Source organism: Monodelphis domestica, chromosome 3, assembly GCF_027887165.1.
Source record: "Monodelphis domestica isolate mMonDom1 chromosome 3, mMonDom1.pri, whole genome shotgun sequence".
NCBI classification, from domain to species: domain Eukaryota; kingdom Metazoa; phylum Chordata; class Mammalia; order Didelphimorphia; family Didelphidae; genus Monodelphis; species Monodelphis domestica.
In genome coordinates this window covers 79,066,522-79,087,155 of record NC_077229.1, presented here as the reverse complement: position 1 = coordinate 79,087,155, position 20,634 = coordinate 79,066,522, and the positions used below count along the sequence as shown (strand labels likewise).

At 46.0% G+C, this 20,634-nt stretch overlaps 1 protein-coding gene across 2 annotated transcripts; it reads left to right on the top strand.

The window, feature by feature from the left end:
- Positions 1-8,804: 8,804 nt before the first annotated feature.
- On the top strand, positions 8,805-20,003 carry FAM174C (family with sequence similarity 174 member C). Of its 2 annotated transcripts, XM_001373866.5 has the most exons (3): positions 8,805-9,125; positions 17,138-17,254; positions 18,770-20,003. In XM_001373866.5, coding segments are annotated over exons 1-3 (357 nt in total). In that variant the 5' UTR covers positions 8,805-8,886; the 3' UTR covers positions 18,771-20,003. The 2 variants fall into 2 exon arrangements, with proteins under 2 accessions (XP_001373903.3, XP_056678223.1); XM_056822245.1 differs by having other exon boundaries at positions 8,830-9,125; positions 17,138-20,003.
- Positions 20,004-20,634: the final 631 nt, after the last annotated feature.

Sequence of the window (20,634 nt, the reverse complement as noted above, 5' to 3'; positions counted from 1 at the left end):
AGACAGAGAGAGAGAGAGGGGAGGGAGAGAGAGACAGACAGAGACACAGAGGGAGAGAGAGAAAGAGAACAGAGGGGGAGGGAGGGAGAGAGAGAGAGAGGGAGAGAAAGGGGGAGAGAGAGACACAGAGAGAGAGAGAAGGGGGAGAGAGGGGGGAGAGAGAAAGAAAGAGAGAGGGAGAGAAGAGAGACAGAGAAAGGGAGAGAGAGACACACAGAGAAAGAGAAGGGGGAGAGAGAAAGAGAAAGAGAGAGGGAGAGAGGGAAAGAGAGAGAGGGAGAGAAAGGGGGAGAGAAAAAGACAGAAGGAAAGAGGGAGAGAGAGACAGAGAGAGAGAAGGGGGAGAGAGAAAGAGAGAGAGGGAGAGAGGGGGGAGAGAGAGAAAGAGAGAGAGAGAGAGGGAGAGAGAGGGGGGAGAGAAAAAGACAGAGAAGGAAAGAGGGAGAGAGAGAGACAGAGAGAGAAGGGGGAGAGAGAAAGAAAGAGAGAGGGAGAGAGAGGGAGAGAAGAGAGACAGAGAAAGGGAGAAAGAGACAGAGAGAGAGAGAAAGAGAAAGAGAGGGAGAGAGGGAAAGAGAGAGAGGGAGAGAGAGAGAGAGGGAGAGAGAGAGAGAGAGAGAGAGAGAGAGAGAGAGAGAGAGAGAGAGAGAGAGAGAGAGAAAGGGAGAGACACACAGAGAGAGAGAAGGGGGAGAGAGAAAGAGAGAGGGAGAGAGAGAAAGAGAGAGGGGGGGTGGGGAGGGAGGGAATCATCTAAAAATGAGCCAGATCTGATTTTAAATAACAGGTTGGCCACTTGAGCTAGCATAGGCCCAGAGAAGGGCAAGTAAACTGGCTCAGTTTTTCCTCATCAAAAATCATTTGTATCTGTTGCAAGCCATCAATTCCCAGCCCTAAGAACATAAATTTGGAACTAGAAGGGTCATCAGAGACCACCTAATCCAATTCTTTTGTTTTACAAAGGAGGAAACTGAGGCCTGGAGACATGTAGTGACTTTCCCAAGTTCACAAAGGAAATAAATGGATGGAAGCAATATTTGAACAAAGATCCTCTGACTCCCAGCCTAGAGCGATTCCCAATGGACTGCTTTGTCTCCTTCAAGTCACTGAGTGGGGAGAGCTTCCCTGTGAACCAGGGGCATTTAGCAATGATCTGGGCCCGAAGGCCTGGGTTTTGGTCTCAGCTTTGCCTCTGCTTCGATTGTTTTACAAGTGTCTTCCACTGTCTTCCCTTTCATCTTGGGAAATGAGGGGTTGGCCAACAGAGGCAGCACTGTTGAATAGAAGGAGCCCTTGATTTGGAGTTAGAAGTGGTCCTTTGAAATCCAGCCTCTATGCCTTGCTTACTAACATGAGGCAAGTCCCTGCGCCATCGTGGGTCTCCATTTCATCCTCTGTTAAATGAGAGGGTTGGAAGGGATCGTCTGGAAGGTCATTTCTCCACCAGTATCCCAGGCCTGGGTGATCTTTGCTCCTGGTTAATGGGCAGGACTGTCCCTGCGTCTCTGTTTGACAAGGTGACCTTCCAGGGAGAAATTGCCTGCCTGCTGAGGTTTCTTTCTGCTTCCCGTCCTCCAGGGCGATGGAGATAAATGAGATCTTTGGGAGATGCTTTTAAGATCTGGCTTTGAAAGCCTCCAAATGCTTGGGCTTTTCCAGGAGAGAGCCAGGTTTAAGAAGTGCTCCCTTGGTAATCACCATAGTCTGTCTTGATATCTGAGAGGCACTTACGAGGCTCTGGCTTCACAGCTCTTAAATTGGGCCTAGTATCAAGTTTATGAGCTTGGCTGGAGAAAAGGCGAGTAAGCTTCAAAGTCAGTTCGGAGCAGCTATGGAGAGGGAGATGTGGGATGGGTGGGGGGAGTTTGAGCGCTGAAATTTTCATCAGAGAGGGTGCTGATGGCCAGAAATCAGGCCATTTGCAGCATCTGGCAGGGTAGATAGGCCCTATGGCAACCCCCCTGAGTGGCTGGTACTGATGGGGCAGTGCCAAGGCTGAGATGTAAAAGCTTATGAGAGACTGAAGCCAGATGACCTTTCCTATCAGAAGGTAACTTACTGAGGCCCCCTAATCTTTGCACCAAATACAAGCCCTCGAGTTATGGGGCCCAAACTAGCCAGCTCCGCCCACCTGACATAAACCACAGTCACAAGACCTCAGAGATCACCTGATCCTAATCTAATTCCCATGGTTTATGGATGGGGTGGCTGACAACAAAAGAAGGAAAGTGACTTGCTCAAAGCCACAGGGCACTAGAATGTCTAATGTCAAGGCCTGGAAAGGACCTTAAAAGACCCTCTAGTGTAACCGTTCATTCTTTTACAATGGCCACCACACACATTATAGGTCTGCTGGGTACCAAGTTTAAATAACAATAACTGGTGGGGGTTTTCATAACCCTCACCAGTCAGTTCTAAGACTAAGACCTAGGCAATCAGGGTTAAGTGACTTGTCCAGGGTCACAAAGCTAAGAAGTGCCTGAGACCAGATTTTAACCCAGGGCCAGGCTCTCAATCCATTGAGCCCCCTAGCTGCCCCCTAGAGCAGAGGTTCTTAACCTGGGGCCTGTGAACTTAAAAAAAAATTTTGATAACTATTTCAGTTGTTTTCCTTTGTAATCCTATGTATCTTATTTTGTGCATTTAAAAATATTCTTCTGAGGAGAGGTCCATAGGCCTCAACCGACTGTCAAAGGGATCCAATTACACAAAAAAAGGTTAAGAACTTCTGCTTTAAAGATTGGCTAGGAGTCAAAGAGGTGAAAAGAGAAGGGAGGAAATTTGAGGGATGAGCTGCTCTTAGGGACAGAGAGGCTCAATGATTAGTAGGACAGTATGCTGGGAAGGTGGGCTGGTACAGGCCTTGAGGACCAGGAAGAGGAGTTTTGATTTCACTAAAGAGACAATTTTTGTTTTTTATACTTCTTGAGGTGATGTCCTGATTTACGCATGGATTGGATTTGACCCAGGCAGAGATTCACAGAGTCATCAATCTCACTCTCTCTTCCCTTCACTCAAGTTCAGTGGCAAGACAAAAATGAGGACGAGTGACAATGGCCTGGGATGCAGTAAATGACCTTGGCATCCTCCATGTCTGACAGAGCTCAAGGTGCTCCAAAGAGCCTGCTTCAGATGCTTTCATAGCCTTTGGAGCAAATTGTTCCCATCCACCCATTCCACTGGGGGAAATCTTCACATGCTTGGGACAGACACTCCCTAACTAGCCAAAGGATGGGAGGCCTGTTGGACCCTCCAAACCTGTTTTAGTTCATTTGTTGAAATGGTTTAACTGAGCTATGGCCTCTGCATTTTGCTGAAGCCACAGACAGAGAATTGAGTGCCAAGCAGGCACCAAAGGTGGATGAGCAGCCCTGAAAAGGGCTCCGCAAGTCCCCACACCAGAAGTGTTAGAGCTCCTCGAACATCCATACACCCCTAAGGAGACATGGAAGGACTTGGAATAGAAGACTGATGGCACCTGATCTATGCAGAGGAAAGCTGTTCTGGAAGGGGTAGGAAGGAGAGATCAGAGGGTACAGAGTGGAGGTGGGACGACCTGGTAAGGGTACTGCCATAGCTGAGGTAGGTGGAAAGAGAGGAATGTTGGGAAACTGTTATGTTGGTTTGGGGACTTCTTTTTATTATTTGGGACTTGGGGGCAATTCCTCCTGCAAATTTTGGTTAATATTAACCTCACCTGACCCCAAACCATCTCATGGGATGTAAAAATTTACTCAAGCCTTACACATTCTTCAGATAAGAAGCCAGTGGAAGAATCTCAACTGTCCCTGACTCCTTGGTGACATGTAAATCCTCCTCAATCAGCCTAGTGGTGGATCCTCTGAATGTAGTTTAACCTGTAACTTGACTTAGTTTACCTATAGAGTTTGTTTGCTGAGGGTTGTTTTCTATAGGTGATAATGGCTCTGTTCAAGTTTTATGACACTGAAGAAAGTCTGAGATTATGACTCTATCTTCTCTTTAATTTTTATGGCCTAAGAGGAATGTACAAGATTACAATAGGTAGAGTTGGGAGAACCTGGGTTCAAATCTGGCCTCAGACACTTTCCAGACCCTGAGCAAGTCACTTCATCCCATTTGCCTAGCCCTGGCCCTTCTTAGAGTTGTTAATAGGACCAAAAGTAAGTTATTGTTTTTTTTTTAAGGACTATGATATGTAAATGAGTTATTTCATGCTGATGTGATTTTCCCTATAAGAATTCATGTCAGAATCTTTATGGTGGTTTAAGTTTTCTCTGAGGCCTGAACCTATGTTTGGGCAAAATAATAAACCCTAGATCCATAATTTCTGCTTTGTGGTGAATATGTATTTGGCAGCAATTACTCACTGTATGAACTCAGAGAGGAGATAGTTCGCCTGTAACAAAATGGCAGCCTGGAGAAGACGAGTTGAAAGATCTCTTTGACCCTACAGAGAGCCTCAGATAGTTTTTTTCCTCCCCATGGCCCTCAGTAGGAAGGGAAAAGCAGTCAGAAAGTATAAGGATTGGGGTGGAAGTTGGAAGTATGTTTCTGAAGGCAAGGAATTCTTCTGAAGAAAGAATTAAGATGCCTATGGGGAAACGAGTCCTGGACTCTGAGGTTGCAAGGGCTAATTCAGTAACCATTTAATCCCCTTCTCTGATGGGCCTTGGATCAATCCATTAACAAGAATTTTTTATATGCTTACTATGTGCTGATAGAGGATAGAGTTTGTCTCCAAAGAGACCTGATTTCAAACCCCGCCTTGGACACATGCTGGTTGTCTAATGTTGGGCAAGTCATTTTAAACTCTAAGTGCTTTCTCTGGCTAGCAGTATCAAACATGGAACTGAGGCTCTAATTTTACCCCCACATCCCAACTAGATTAAAATGTAATCAAGGAACATTTAAACATTTAACAAAAAAATACAGTAAACATAGATGATGTTAACTTGTGGTTTTCTAAGTCAGCCTGCCAGGATCCTCTTGTATGGGTTAATGGCTCTCATTTTTATTTGAGTTTGACACCACTGACAACCCTTTAAGATCAAAAATGGAAGAGAAGGAACTGACCTACCTTGGTAGAAGGTGTTTCCTCACTTAGGAGTTCCAATTACCCCTGAAATCAAAGTTCCATGTCCTTTGTCTTATTATGTACTGGCTAGGCACTCAGTTTAAATACTACAGATACAAAGAGGGCAAAAAAAATGCCTGACCTCAAGGAACTTATACACCAATGTGAAAACAACATTTAAGTAAATAGGTAAATACATATAAAAGATATATGTAGAATTCAGGAAAGGTCATCCTAGAGGGGAGGGCTCTGGGTAGAGGTCCTTAGTGAGTGTGTGTGTGTGTGTGTGTGTGTGTGTGTGTGTGTGTGTGTGTCCTGGGCTTCTTTGACAGTCAGTCTACAGTGAAGTCTTTCTCAGAATCATGCTTTTAAATAATTGAAGGATATGCTAAATTTCAATTAAATGTTAATGAAAATAAAAATATTTTTCTCTTCCAATTTCATGGACTCCCTGAAATATGTCTATTGGACACCTTTGGGGGTCCATGACAGCTTAACCCCCTGCTCTAGCATTTGGTGGGATAAGGGAAAGGCCACTTGTATTCTTCCCTTCTTTTCCCTCAACATCCTTAGATTCCGTCCACCTTCTAATAAGGCTCTTTCAACCCAACAGGTTAGAAGAATAGAATATCAAACAGAAACTGAGACTTGAGCTGAGCCTTGAAGGAAGCCAGGGAAATTAAGAAAGAGTCCAGGTGGGAGAACATTTCAGGCATGGGAGACGACCCAAGCAAAGGGACTGAGATAAACAATGTAGTGTTTTGTCCAAGGACTGGTAGGTATGGAGGAGATGAAAGTGTGGGGACACTGGAGAGGTATGGAGGGGCCAGGTTATAAAGAGTTTTAAATTACATTTCTCATTCTCTCTTACCCCACACATCCAAGATATTACCAAAATCCCTTGATTTCACTTGTGCAACAGCTCTCAAATACAACACTTTCTTCTCTCCTCTGAATCTGACACTGCTACAGCTCTAGTGTAGAACTGTAACTATAGCCTTTGGGGAGTCTGACTGCCTCTTCTCTCCCCACTCCAATCTTTTTTCCATTCAGCTACTAAAGTGATTTTCCTAAAGTACAGTCTGATCATGCCACTCCTCTTCTCAGAAAACTCCCATGGTTCCCTATTGCCTCCAGAATAAAATACAAAATCCTGTTTGGCATTCAAAACCTGATTACTTTTTACTTTTCCAGTCTTCTTACAGTTTATTCCCAGGCATATATTTTTCAATCCAGTAACACAGTCCCATAAACAAGATATTCCAGGCATTTTTTTCTGGCTGTCCACCATGTCTGGAACATGTTCTCTCTCAAGATTACTGATCTCCCTGACTTCCTTTAAGTCCTAACTAAAACCTCACCTTCTACAGGAAGCCTTCTTCCAAACTCTCAATTCTAGTGCCTTCTCTCTCCTAATTACTTCCTATTTATTTTGTACAGAACTTGCTTTGCATATATTTGTTTGTATATTGTCTCCTCTATTAGAGTGGCAAACTCCTTGAGGGCAGGGACTGTCTTTTGTTTCTTTTTGTATCCCCAGAACTTGGCACAGTACAGCAATGGTGAACCTTTTAGAGACCAAGTGCCCAAACTGCAACTCTCACTTACCTCAGACATGGGAGGAAATGCTTCCATTGGGCTGCTGGGCAGAAGGGCAGGTGATGTGAGAAATGTCCTCAGGTGTCTGTGGAGAGGGGGAGGGGAGCAGCCCTTTCCTGCAAGTTCTGGCATGCATGCCATAGGTTAGCCAATAAGGGCATAGTGATTGGGTTATACTAGGAACTTAATGTTGCTTGATCTAAATAGAGGATTTTGTTTTAACTTAGGGGTAAGAGAACCACTGGAGTCTATTGAGTAGGGAGGTGGTAACACTGGCAGACCTGTGCTTTTGAAAAACGACTTTGTTTCCTAGCTATGTGACCCTGGGCAAGTCACTTAACCTTGTTTGCCTAGCCTTTACTATGCTTGTGCTTTGAAACCGATATTTAGTATTGATTCTAAGATGTAAGGCAAGGACTTTAAAAAAAAAATCACTTTGGCAGGAAGAAAGATTGAAGTGGGGAGAGATGAAAGTAGAAGACCAATTAGGCTATTGTAGTAGTCCAAGTGAGAGATGTGCGGTGGTGTGTGGGTTGAGAAACAATGCTCTCTCTCAGTGAGAGAATCAGCATTGTCCAGGTCCATGCTGATGCAAAACAACCATAGAACTAGGATTGTCTCATGACCTCTTTTAGCTCCATTTAGCAGTACTTGAATGGGAGTGAAGGAGGAAGTTTGTGGAGGGGAATGGTAATACAAGGAGTTTGGCAAGGGTTGATAGGAATATGACTAGGGAACAACGGATTTAAAGCAGAGGGACCATAAAGTTGTGCTGGTTCACCAAGCTGCCAGTATAGGAAAGGGAGTCCCAAGGCACCCGGAGGGATGAAATGATAATAAATATAAATAAACCATATAAAATAATTCCTTGGCAGTTAGATGGTGCAGTGGATAGATATGACCCTTCATCCTGTTTGCCTCAATTTCCTTATTTGTTAACTGAGTTGGAGAAGGAAATAGAAAACCATTCTAATATTTTTTGCCAAGAAAACCCCAAATGGAGGGACACAACTAAAGACAACTAAACAACAAAAGGAAATTTCAGAGATAATGAACTTGGAAGTGCAGCAATCACTGACAAAGGCAAGATCACAGGAGTGGTATATAGTTCACATTTTTAACACCATACCATCTTCATTCTGGCCACCAGCTTCATCTCCCTCTTACCTACTTCCCCAATTAGAGCTTTGGACCCACTGGGCCTCAGAGCTTCTTGAAACTGATGTCCTCCATCACCATTCCTTGCCCATTGCCGATCCCCATCCCTTTTCCTTTATGTGTTATCTTTCCCTATTCTGCACCTTAATGACAAGAATTGTTGGTTTGTATCTGCATAGCCAGGATTTATTGCTCCAGGCCTTACTTAGGATGAACTTAATAAATACTTTATATACCTATCTAGATCAAGAAACTGGAAAGTTTAGGGTATTTGAGGGGACATTGATATGTATGCTGAATACACCTAGGTATGGTAGCAGGACTTGGGGTGGAGAAGATTTCAAGCCAGGAATTGAACTCGAGAAGAAAGGAAAATGTCCTGAGGTTGAACTAAGAATGGTCACAGGCTCTGGATCAGGTGATACATTTGAACAGCATGATCTGTACACTTGGGGATAATGATCCCTCCTCCAGGTTCCAGATTTCAGGGAGCCTCCAAATGAGAATGGGTCTGAAACAGGGGAAAGGGAATACACCTTTACATAGCACCTATGTAATGCCAGGTACTGTGCTAAAGTCAAGCACTTTTTGCAAATATTATCGCATTTGATCTTCACAACCTTGGGAAGTAGATGCTATTATCACCCCCATTTTATAGTTGAGGAAACTGAAGCCAACACGTTATTAAATGGCCTGCTTAAGGTCACACAGCTAGTGTCTGAAGTCAAATTTGAACTCAAGTCTTCCTGATTGCAGGCTCAGAAACAGCTACCAGGTGCATCATAAAAGATATACAATTCCTGATAAATCTTTACATGGTCCTTTAAGGTTTCCCGGAAGGCGGGAACAGAGGGCGGGGCTGAGGAGGGAGGACAGGAGATGGAGGCGGGACCACAGGTCCTCGGTAAACGGCTGCCCAGGGGGCGTGGCCAAAGTGGCTGGTAGGGAATGGGATGGGACTAGACCCAGGCCCCGCCTCCTCACGCAGTCATTGGCTCCCTCCGCCCCCGCCCTCTGGTGAATGACAGAGGCGCGCGAGGGCGGGGCACCGCCGCTGCCGCTATCCCCCAGCCATGGGGCTGCGTCTGCTGCTGCTCGCCCTGTTGTGCAGGGTAGGAGTCTGGGCCGCCGAAACGACCATGTCACCATCCGTGATGAACGGGAGCAGTCTGGCTGTGCCTTTGATGCCACACAATGCCACCAAACAGGGCCGGCCGGACTCTGAGACAGGACAGATGCTGAAGCGCTCTTTTTACGTGTTGACTGGCTTCGTCGGACTGGCTGCGCTTTATTTCCTCATCCGGGCCTTCAGGTGAGTCATGTGGAGATCTGTCGGACCTATCCTGGTGCGAATTCGGGATCACGTGACAGAAATCCTCCGTCACTGGCTTCGGAAGTAGCCGGGAGATTGCTTGTGTGGGTTGGGGGAGGGGGAGGGGAAGACTCCCAGTGTCACGTGTTCTGATCACGTGCCGGCGAGACTCGCTGGCTGCGGTGTCACGTGGGTCTGGAACTGCTAACAGGTCCGGGACCGGTCTTAACCGCGCCCGCTGTACTCTCTCTCCCAGGCAGGCTGAAACGAAGGTGGTTGGCCCTCCTTCCTGCCTGTCATCCTAAAATGGGGATGATAATGCCCACCCGTCCTCCCTGGTCACTGTTGAGAACGATTTCGCTGACAATTCCATAGCGCTTTAGTTTTATTTTGTTTTAACCCTACTTTCTGTCTTAGTATCCATCCGAAGGCAGAAGAGTAAGGCTTAGGCGGTGGGGGTTAACTTGCTCAGGGTCAAACAGCTAAGAAGTATCTGAGGTCAAATTTTAACCCAGGACCTCCCATCTCTAGATCTGGCTCTCAATTTACTGAACCTTTTAGCTGCCCCCAGGGCTTTAGTTTTAAAGGGATTTGTCTCCTTAGGTCCATCGGTTTTCCCATACCGAAAATGAAAGAGCAGACAAGATGACTCCAAGGTCCCTTTCAGCTCCACTTTCCAACTCCGTAAAATGAAACTATTAGCATTTATTAAGCACCTGTTGTGTGCCAGTCCTCAACCTTTCTTTGGCTAGATCTTGGAACGGGAATAAGCATTTCTAGAGCAGCTCCTATGTGGCACAAATATCCCCTTGAATCCTCACTGCAACCCTTCGAGGTAGGGACTGCGGTTATCTTCATTTTGGAATGGAGGCAAACAGAGGGTAAGTGACCTTGTCTAGTATTTGAGGCCAGATTTTGGACTCGAATCTACCTGACTCCACTTGCCTCCGATTGGGTATAAAAAAAACAGATCCTGCCTTCAAGAAGTAGTCTGAGAAATATTTTGAATGACCATTTCATCAAACCTTATTAAATGCCTGCTATGTGGTAAAAATAACACTATTCAGTGACCCTCCAATTATAAATATCAGGCATCAACCAAAGAGATGTATATTTTCCAAAAGCTATTTGTGACTGATATTGGAGAGCTAGATTGGAGTTTAGGTGTTTTTTTCCCTTAGGTTCCAATTTCTCTTCTTCTCTAACCATTGAAAAGACTAAAAAAGAAACAAAAACCAAAACCACCAACCCCATTATAAATATAGTCGTGCAAAACAAATTTGCACATTAGCCATGTTTCCCCAGAAAAAGAAACAGAAAAAATATAATTCAATTTGCATTCTGAGTCATCAGTTCTTTAACTAGAGATAGATGAGCCCTTTGCAATTGTGGTGGGTCAGAATTAGTAAGATTTTCAAAGTTGGTTATCATTACTCTCTGATTCTGTTCCCTTCACTTTCTATCAATTCATACAAATCTTCCTAGATGTTTTTAGAAATTCCCCTTCATTTGTTTTTTTCTTTAAACTCTTACAGTAAGGGCTAGGCAATTGGATCTTGCCCAGGATCACATAGCTAGGAAGTGTCTAAGATCAGATTTGAACCCAGATTTTCCTGACTCCAGACCTGGCACTCTATCCACTTTGTTATTTAGCTGCCTCTCTTTCATTATTTCTTAGAGCACAGTAATATTTCATTACAATCACATACCATTCTCAGCCATTCCCCAATTGATAGATGGATGTTCCCCCTCAGTTGTCAATTTTTTGTCATCAATTAATTTTTAATTAGGCAGCTAGGTGGCATAGTAGATAGAACAGTGTGCTTGGAATTTTCATAAGTTCAAATCCTGCCTCAGACACTTACTTGCCAGCTATATGACCCTAGGCAAGTCACTTAACTCTGTTTACTCCAGTTCCTCATATAAAATGAGCTGGAGAAGGAAATGTGAAACCACTTTAGTATCTTTGCAAAAAAAAAAAAATCCAAATGGAGTCATGAAAAGTTGGATATGACTGAAATGGCTGAACAACAATTTTTAAATTCAAAGATCATTTGTTGAATGTAAGTTTTATTGCATTATAATCATAAAAATACATTTAATATTTCTGTTTCTCAGCATTTGTTTATGAGGTTTTTATCTCCTTGTACCTGATACTTTTTTTTTTGTGAAGGTGCTATGCACAATGAGAAATTGGTATATTCCTTTCTATTCCCATTCATTATTGAGGTTAATTTTTATCTAACTTTTCTAAGATTCTATTAATCTCCCTAACTTATTTCTTATTTAATTTATGGTTTGATTTATCCTGGTCTGAGGGAAGTAATTGAAGTTCTTCTACTATTAGAATCCTATTATTCCCTTGAGAAGCTTACAATCTAGCCAGGGAAACTATATCTTGTGTATCATTTATACACACACAGATATATGTGTATGAGAGATATAGAAATAAATAAATAGGGATATAGGCATATAACAAATCTATAGGGATAGATACAGTTATACAAAATGTATACAAAAGAAATTTAAGGTGCTTTTAGGGTCTGGGGAGAAGAGACACTTGAAGCAGTGGGGATAAGGAAAGCTTCATGTAGAAGGTAATCCTTGAGCAGAGCCTTAAAGGAAGCTAGATGTTATAGGAGGCAGAAGTAAGGAAGGAATGTAGATATTTTATGCCTACTCATATTTGTCTGTGTTGATTTCTTTGATAGAATGCCAGTGTCTTGGGGGGTAAGGATGGTTTTATTTCTGTCCTTGTTATGCCCATCCCTTGGCACAGTTCTTGAATAATAGGGTAGGGTCTGTACATGGGAACACCTGGGTGAGGAAACTTCCCCTCCCAGTACAAGTAGATACTTTAATGTAGGGTTTCAGCTGTCTGAGACATCTAGCACAGTTCCATTTAAGTAATAGATATTGAAGGTCTACCATTAGCTTGAGTGGTGTGCTTTAGAAGGTATGAGAAATAATGTGTTGTGCTCACAGTCCTTCATTCTTTGAGCTTGTATCCTAGTCTTAATAGGGATGTAAGCTAGATGTCTTCCTCATTCAGTCTTTTGTCACCTCTTACTAACCAGCTGTAAGTCCTGCCTTTGTTTCCTTGGAGATATCACCTATTCACCTGAATTCAAGTTATGGGCTCTGTGTAGATGACTCTTAGATCATTAGAGCCAGCCTTAGCCCAGGCTCCAGAATCCTGTATTTCCCACTGTCCAGTGGGCTTTTCACGTGGATGGACAGTCCTCCCATCAAACTCACCATTTATCTCACTGTACTTCTTTTTTTCCAGTTTGCTTGTCTCTTTCATTGGACTCCTAGATTTACCCCACTGTTTTGACTCTAGTTGTTTGTACTTTGTTTTCTTTTCTTTTTTCTAAACCCCTACCTTTTGTCTTAGAATCAATGCTGTGTATTTGGTTCTAAGGCAGAAGAATAGTAAGAGCTAGGCAATGGGGGTGAAGTGATTTGCTCAAGGTCACAGAGGTAGGAAGTATCTGAGGTCAGATTTGAACCCTGAACCTTCTGTAACCTCCTTTCTCTAGGCTTGGCTCTTAATCCACTGAACAATCTGGATACCTCTCTCCCCTTTGTTTTTGAAAAGGACATCACCCATGATGTCTTTTTTTTTTTTAATTTTAAACTCTTACCTTCCACTTTAGAATCAATATTGTGTACAAGACAGAAGAATGGTAAGGGCTAGGCTTTGGGGATTAGGTGACTTGCTCAGGGTCACACAGCCAGGAAGTATCTGAGGTCAGATTTGAACCTAGGACCTCCTGTCTCTTGGCCTGGTTTTCCATCTACTGAGCCATCTAGCCACCCCTCACCTGTGATGTCTTGAGTTGTACCTGAATTAAATTTAAGTGAGGCAGAGTTGCACAAAATCCTCAACTTCACTCTCTTTAAGAATTATCTAAATCTCTTGGAGCCAATACACAGTATTGACTCCAAGACAGAAGGTAAGGGTTTAAAAAAAAAGAATTATCTAAATCCAGTGTCAAGGCAAAAGTCAGGAGGACCAGTGGTAGTTCTGGATGAAGTGGATGATTTTGGCTTCTTCAGTGTCTAACCAAACTCTATGCTCCACAGTGCCTGCTTCAGCCATCTTCATGACTGTTGGAATAAAATGTTCTCATCCTCCCATTCCAGCAGTGGGAGGCTTTGCATTCTAGACATCCCTCTAACTCACTGAAGGGTTTGGGGGGGACCCCAAAGATGGCTGGGCAGCCCTCAACCCAGAGCTGCTAGTGTAAGAGAAGATTTGTAAGATTTGAAGAGAGAAGCAGATCTGGCAAGCTGGAGAATTCTGCAAGAACAGGGGAAGGGCAGGAAGGGGAGAGAATTCTGAGAAAAAGGAGAGGAAGTGAGCTGATCTGGTCAGTTGGAAGGATTCTTTTCCTCTCTGAGAAGTTACCAAGAAGGTAGCCTGAGTGGCTCTCTGAACCAGCACTCATCTCCTCCTGTGAGAGCTTGACCCAATACCCCAAGAAGATAAAAGTGAATAGGACTTCAACTGGAAGCTGGTCACTAGAAGGAAGATTTTCTCCAGATCCCTAAAGTCCTCCATTGGTTACATTGCCAAGGCAGTGGGAGAGCCAGGGCTTCTTGACCCCAGGGGGTCAGATCAGCAAAGTCTGATCTGCCAGACTTTTGGGAGAAGGGGTTTCAGTTATTCTAGGGACCCCCTGCTCCCTCTTCCCTTCTGCCTCATTCCTAAACTCATCTGCCCTATCCCTTGCCTTGTACCCTTAGAATAAACAGTTTAATAAGAACAAGTGACTGACTCCATCCCATCTAGAGAGAGACTTGAAATTGTGGGGAAGGAAGTGCTAGTCCTCTCCTCAGGGAGAAAGAAGCTAACTGGATCAAGCCTGGTGAGCCAAGGTCTCTGAGGGAACAGAGGTTTAGGCCTTGAAAGGCAACCAGAGTGAGGTTTGTCAGGGAGAGCTGAGAGGGAAGACAATCCACCCTCTCTCTCTGCTTGACTCTCCTCCATCTTTACCTCACTCTGGTCCTGACCCAGCAGGGAGGGAAGACTCCCTTCTCTCTCTGCCCTCATATTACAGTTATATTACACAAGTTCTCCTCCATTTGTCTCCTGTATCACCAAGGTGATTGCCAAGTTCTGCCATTCTTTCCTTAAAGTAGCTCATATGCTTGACCTTTTCTCTCCATCCTTCCTAGTATCCTGTCCACCTTAGACCAGGTCCTGAGTTCTCTACTCAGGATTCCTGCCACAGTCTTGTCTGGGCTCTCAGATTCTCCACTTCCCTCTCCCCTAAACCCCTCATTTTACGTAAATGACCTAATCCTGCCTGGACAGCAGGGCTTGGCTCTGGTTTTGCCCATTCTCCTGTGCTTTTCCCTCAATCTCCCTATTTTAATCCACTGGAGAAGAAAATGGCAAACCACTTCACTTCCTCTTAAGTGCTGGAGTCAACTTCCATAGCACTTAGCACTTGGTTGTAATATAAGTGTTAGGGGGTGAGAGTCCTGGACTCTAGGAGGCCGCTGGGTGACTCAGTGAAGAAAATGATTGAAGACTCGAGTTCTAATCCAACCTCAGCTACTTACAAGCTTTATGATTCCTCTTTTCTCAAGTCACTTCACTTTTGTCTGCCTTCTTATTTATGAAATGAGGATAATAAAATCATCCACCTCCCCAGGCTATTGTGTCAAATGAGCTAATATTTGTAAAGTGCTTAGCACAGTGCCCTGCACATAGTAGGCCCTTAATAAGTAATTTCTTTCTTTCCTTATGGAGTTCTAGTTTTGGCCCTTCTGGAAATTTGCTGTTTAGTAGAAGTAGCACTGGCTTTGGAGTTGGAGGATTTGAGATCTAATTCTCATGCTGTTGGCTCCTTACTACTTGTATGATTTTGGACAAATCACTTCCCTGTATCTCAGTTTCTTGATCTGTAAAAATGAGGGGGCTACTTTAGTCAGTCTTTCAGGTCCTCTTCTTGGTCTAACTGATCCTAGGAGGTTAGCTAAGGCAGTTCTCCTTTGGAGACTTTCTTTTTATTTTTTTATTTTTTTTTTGAGCATTTCTTTTTTTTTTTTAAATATATTTTATTTGATCATTTCCAAGCATTATTCGTTAAAGACATAGATAATTTTCTTTTCCTCCCCCGCCCCCACCCCCCATAGCCAACGCATAAGTCCACTGGGCATTAGATGTTTTCTTGATTTGAACCCATTGCTTTGTTGATAGTATTTGCATTAGAGTGTTCATTTAGAGTCTATCCTCTGTCATGTCCCCTCAACCTCTGTATTCAGGCAGTTGCTTTTTCTCGGTGTTTCCACTCCCATAGTTTATCCTTTGCTTATGAATGGTGTTTTTTTCTCCTGGATCCCTACAAGTTGTTCAGGGACATTACACCGCCACTAATGGAGAAGTCCATTACGTTCGATTATACCACAGTGTATTAGTCTCTGTGTACAATGTTCTCCTGGTTCTGCTCCTCTCGCTCTGCATCACTTCCTGGAGGTTGTTCCTGGAGACTTTCTTTTTAAAAAGAGAGAGTTGAATAAAATAGCAGGAGCTCCTTTTCACCTCAAAAATTGTGCCTCTGGGTTCTCTTTGTGATTTTTTTGTTGGGGAGCAATTCTTATCCAGTGGAATTGTGAATTCTTTGAGGCCTTGCTTCTCTGTGTTCTTGGGGGCCTACAAGGAATAGAGAATTGGGTCCTTGGTGCCCATTCCCTTATTTCCTACTTGCATAAATCTCCCCTCTTTGCACTTATTTACTGGTCATCTTGGTTCCATCCTGCTTTCTTTGTCAGACGCAGTGTCTTTGTTCCCTGTGCCATCTATTATCATTTCTTTCCTTCTTCCTTGGAATTCATGCCCATCTTTAAAGTTCAGCCAAAGCTCTGTTTTCCAGAAAGCTTTTTCAGATCTCCCTCTCCTCCAAAAGGAGATTAGGTTTGTGGGATGCTTGGAGCCAGGGCTAGGACCTATCTTCTTTTTGTGGCACCCTCAGGGCCTAGCACTGAGCTATCTACCCAAAAAGTTGCTAGTAAGTGTCTGTTGAATTGATTTGAATCTCTGGTTCTCTTTGAATCTCTATCTCCAGAAGATAATCTAGATTTGCTGGGAGATAACCTCCTACTCCAGTACCTTCACCAAGAAAACCCCCGAGGACAGTTTGGTCCCTGGAATCATGAAGAGTCTGACATGGCTGAACAACAGCGGTGGTTCTTACCCTTGAGTGCAGGAAGCACGACCTGCTGACCCTGGCCTGGCTTCCCCTGCTTTCCTTAAGTCACAGCTAGATGTCTTCTTTTACTTGGAAGCCTTCCCTTTTCATTCCCGTGCCTGCCTTCTGTTAATTATTTCCTAATTTCCCTGTATGTTGCCTCCCTCCTTAGACTGAATGCTCTTTGAGGGCAGGAACTATCTTTTGCCTGTTCTTGTATTCCCAGTGCTCAACACAGTACCTGGCCCAGAGTGGGTGCTTAAGAAACGGCTTTTGGCTGACAAACAGACACCCTCCTGGTGCCCGTCCTCAGCTTTGGAGCAGGGTTCGGTAGCTCTGAAATAACCCTCTTTTTTGGGAGATTAGGCTCCTAATTGGTCTCCCTTTCTCCAGGTCTATCCCCAGCTCTTCCATTTGCCTTCCACTGGCCAAGGTGCTGACATGGCGCTCTGGTGTTGTGAAACAATCATCATCTGTGTTTGACGTTCAAGGCCTTTTGGCCTTTGCTAGAAACCCAGCCCATTTGTCCAGCCTTTCATTACTCCCTTCATGTGATCTACCATCCAGCCAAATTCTCACCCTCTCTGGGCCCTGCTTGAAACAGACTATGAGTCACATTCTTCCTGGAAGCTGGTCACTTCATCCATGCTGGACACATAGTAGGACCTTCATCGATGCTTACTGAATTGAATGGAAGAGGCTAAGAAGAGTATTTATTATCTGTGAGGGAAGGTTTAGCACTTGGCAGACAGTAGGACCTCAGGAAAGGTTTGTGGCATGGAAATGAATTGTATTTTAAACCGTTTTCAGGTTAAAGAAACCCCAGCGGAAGAAGTATGGTCTGCTCTCGAATACAGATGACCACATGGAGATGGCTTCAATGGAGAGTGACGAAGAGACAGTCTTTGAGACGAGGAACTTGAGATGGTAGAGTTTCTGCAATTTTCTTTCTCCCCTGAGGTCCTTGGTTAATTTTGGGGATCAGGACGGGGAGGTGGTTAGAATGAAGCAAAGATTGAAACCCTCATTCTGTACTGTGACCCCCTCAGCCTCCGGGATTTTTCTATCTGTTTGCCTTCTGTCTATCTATCTAAAACCTTATATCTTATTATCAATCCCAAGACAGAAGAGCACCAAAGGCTAGGCAGTGGGGTTTGTGACTTGGCCAGGGTCACACAGCTAGGAAGAGTCGGAGGCCAGATTTGAACCCAGGACCTCTCATCTCCAGGCCTGCTGCTCTATCCCCTGTGCTGATGAGCTATCCTGACTATGGGAACTTTAAGTGCTTTAAAGAATCCTGGACTCTGAGCACTGGCAGGAGCCTCACGCCTCAGGTTTCTGTCACTAGAACTGGCAGGACCTTTGTTGAGGGTTGAGGAGCAGAGCTGTAGAACTGACAGGGGCCTCCAAGGCCACTTGGTGCAGTTCTCTGTTTACAGATGAGGAGACCGAGGTCTCCCCAGAGAACCTAGGTGACTTGCTAGGTCAGCGCATCCTTGTCCAGGTAGCCTCCACCTGAAAGGCAGCACATTTCAGCAGAGTGCTGGTTTTGGACGTGTTTGTGCTCCTTACTCCCCGGAGGAGTCTCGGAGAAGTCCGGGGACATCTCTGGGCCCTCCTCCCTCTTCCTACTAGTAGATGCTTAGAGACCTGCCTGCCCCTCTCCTCCCAGCAGCTCCAGGCTGGTGTTCCCTCACCCGCTTCCTTGGAGCCTGCCGCTCTTATCTGTGATTGTGGCTCCCGGCACGATTAGGGCTGGGCTTAGAGCCCTCTTCTTGTCCTCCCTCCTTATTGCACAGGTGAGGAGAGGGCAGGGCTGGGCCTGAATCTTTCCCCTCTAGGCTTCCCCGAGCCCACCAGGCTAGAGGTGCTGCCAGGCCGCGGAGCTGGGCCGCGCTGCAGACAGGGCAGGGGGCAGGCCCCAGGCCGGGAGGGCTGGGGGTGCGGAGCTAGGGAACGCAGCTTCTTGCGCTTACTCATTGTGTGGCTGCGGCCTCTGAGCCCTACGAGCGTGGGAGCACGCGTGGCAGGGAGGTCCCCAGGCTGGGGCAGTGCGGGCCTTCAGCAGGAAGCCTGTGGTGGGGCTCCTGCCGAGGAGCAGGGCAGAGCCAGCCCAGGGATCCAGGATGAGGGAGTCCCAGGAGGAGCCAGCAAGGAGGGGAACACGTGCAGCATCCATTCCCTCACTTCCAGACTCACCCATTCCGAAACCATCCTCCAGGGGAACGAGGCTATTATAAAAATTGCCCAGAAAATAAAAGGTCTATTGGAGAGCACTGCCCAAGGGCTCCCGGCCCACTCCTTTAGGCCTCCAGGCAATGCCCGTCCCTGGGGTTAGATTGTGAGCCCTGGAGGGCAGCTGTGGCCTTTTTGTGTCCCCAGCACATGAGGGCACTTAATAAATGGTTTACTGATTGATTGTTGATCAATTCTGTCTTCCAGATGAAGAGCTGAAGTCCACAGTGGTAGCTGCCCAGAGTAATCCAGAAAGGGGGAAGAGGGACCCCAGGCACAGAATGTCAAGAAAATCCAGGGTTTATTTTTTTAATGGTTCTATACAATACAGTGTTTCTAAGGGGGGGAGGGAAAGTTGGGAAATTTTTTGCACTTGGGGATATGTTGGGAAATTCGGGAAAGGAGGAGTAGGGCTCGGGGTGATGTTCAGGATCCTAACTTTCTAGCTTTAAGTTTGCCCACGGGGTGAAGCCTCGCTGTCTTTACCTCCCCAGCTCCCAGGTTCCAAGAGCTTGCCCAGATCCCCTGTCTGTCCCCCTCGAATGCTCCTCCGCTTCTTTTGCTAACACCCACAACTCAGAGGAGGGCAGAGATCCCGCTGAGAGGCCTGGGTCCTCCCTTGTATCTTGGAACACGGACAAGAGGCCGAGCAGGTTTGCTTCTCCCTGGGTACGAGCCGCTTGGAGGGGATGGAGAGAGGAATGGGCTTTGGCACGCAGAAGGCGGCCTGGGCCCGGCGCCCCTCCACTCTCCGGGGGCGCCCTGGGCTGCAATGCCAAACCCAGAAGGGCTGACTGGCCAGCTCGGGGATCTCCTGGGAAAGCTGGTGGCCTGGGGCCATGTTCTAGATTCTCCTGTGAAGACCCAGAGCCCGAGGAAAGGATCAAAGCACCAAGGCCTGGGATGCAGTGTGTGTGCGTGCACGCGGCTGGTTTTCCCACTCGAGTCCTTGCTATGTGGGGGGAGAAGAGAGCCTCTCTGAGCCCCGCCGGCCCGGGCCTCGCGGGCCGGCTCTCCTCTGGGACCTGAAGACTCTTCTTCTTGCACTGCCCACACGCGTCCCTTCCGGAAGGACGTCCTCTCTCGAATCTGTTCTGCTGGATGGGGACTCCGGGCCACCTTCCTTCTGGGACCATCTCGCTCCCTCCCAGGCACGGGGGGAGCTTTTTACTTTGTTTCTGTATATTTGGGCATTTTGGTTTCCAAGAGACTATGTTTCCTGTTGGGGGACTGGCCCCCCACACTATCTGCTTGTCAGGGGTGCTCAGTAAAAACTGCTGATTGTAAATAAAGTCACTGCGGCCGAGTGCAGTGGCCTCCCTCCGGCACCTGGGGGCTTGCACTGCATTCCCTCGCCCAGGCCACAGTCACCCTTCACAAACCCTCCCCTGCCCTGGACTTGAGGAGGAAATAACACCCAACATTATTATTCCGATGCTTATTTTGGTATTGCTATGATCTCATCTCTGGGGTGGGGGGGGTGAAGAGGGGAGGATGGAAAGGGAGGGGGCACACTCTGAAACCCTCACTTTTTGTCCTAATAACTCTAAGAAGGGCAAGGGCTAGGCAAACAGGGTTAAGTGACTTGCCCAGGGTCACACAGCTAGGAAGTGTCTGAGGCTACATTTGAACCCAGGTCCCCCTGACTCCAGGCCCAGAGCTCTATTCACTGGGTCACCTAACTGCCCCCGGGGAAGTGCATTAACACCCAGCTGAGCCTCTTCTCGAAGTCTGCCTTCCTCTAGGCCATCAACTGTTTTGTGGAGCAGCTGATCCTTGCAAGAGTGACCTCTTTGGGGGTCCCTGTGCCCTGGAGAATGGCTTTTCTGCCACCAAATTCCTGTCTGAATAAATGGAAGCTTTCTCCAACACACCACACAGTGTCCCCACCCTTTGGGGGTCTTCCGACATCCTGGTGTTCCACTGTTGGCGGCTGTCCTTGTGCCCTGTGGATGCCAATGAGAACGGTAATGCCAGGCGGCACCCTCTGCGCTGGGCCTCTTGGAGCTTCACAGCTCTGTTGGTGGGCAGGCTGTGCCATGTATGAGTGCGCCCAGGAAAGCCCAGAGACC

Excerpts from the sequence above, each read along its gene's own strand:
- FAM174C (XM_056822245.1), top strand. The coding sequence starts at position 8,887 with ATGGGGCTGCGTCTGCTGCTGCTCGCCCTGTTGTGCAGGGTAGGAGTC. Across the intron at positions 9,126-17,137 it reads TTCCTCATCCGGGCCTTCAG|GTTAAAGAAACCCCAGCGGA; the intron begins GTGAGTCATGTG and ends AACCGTTTTCAG.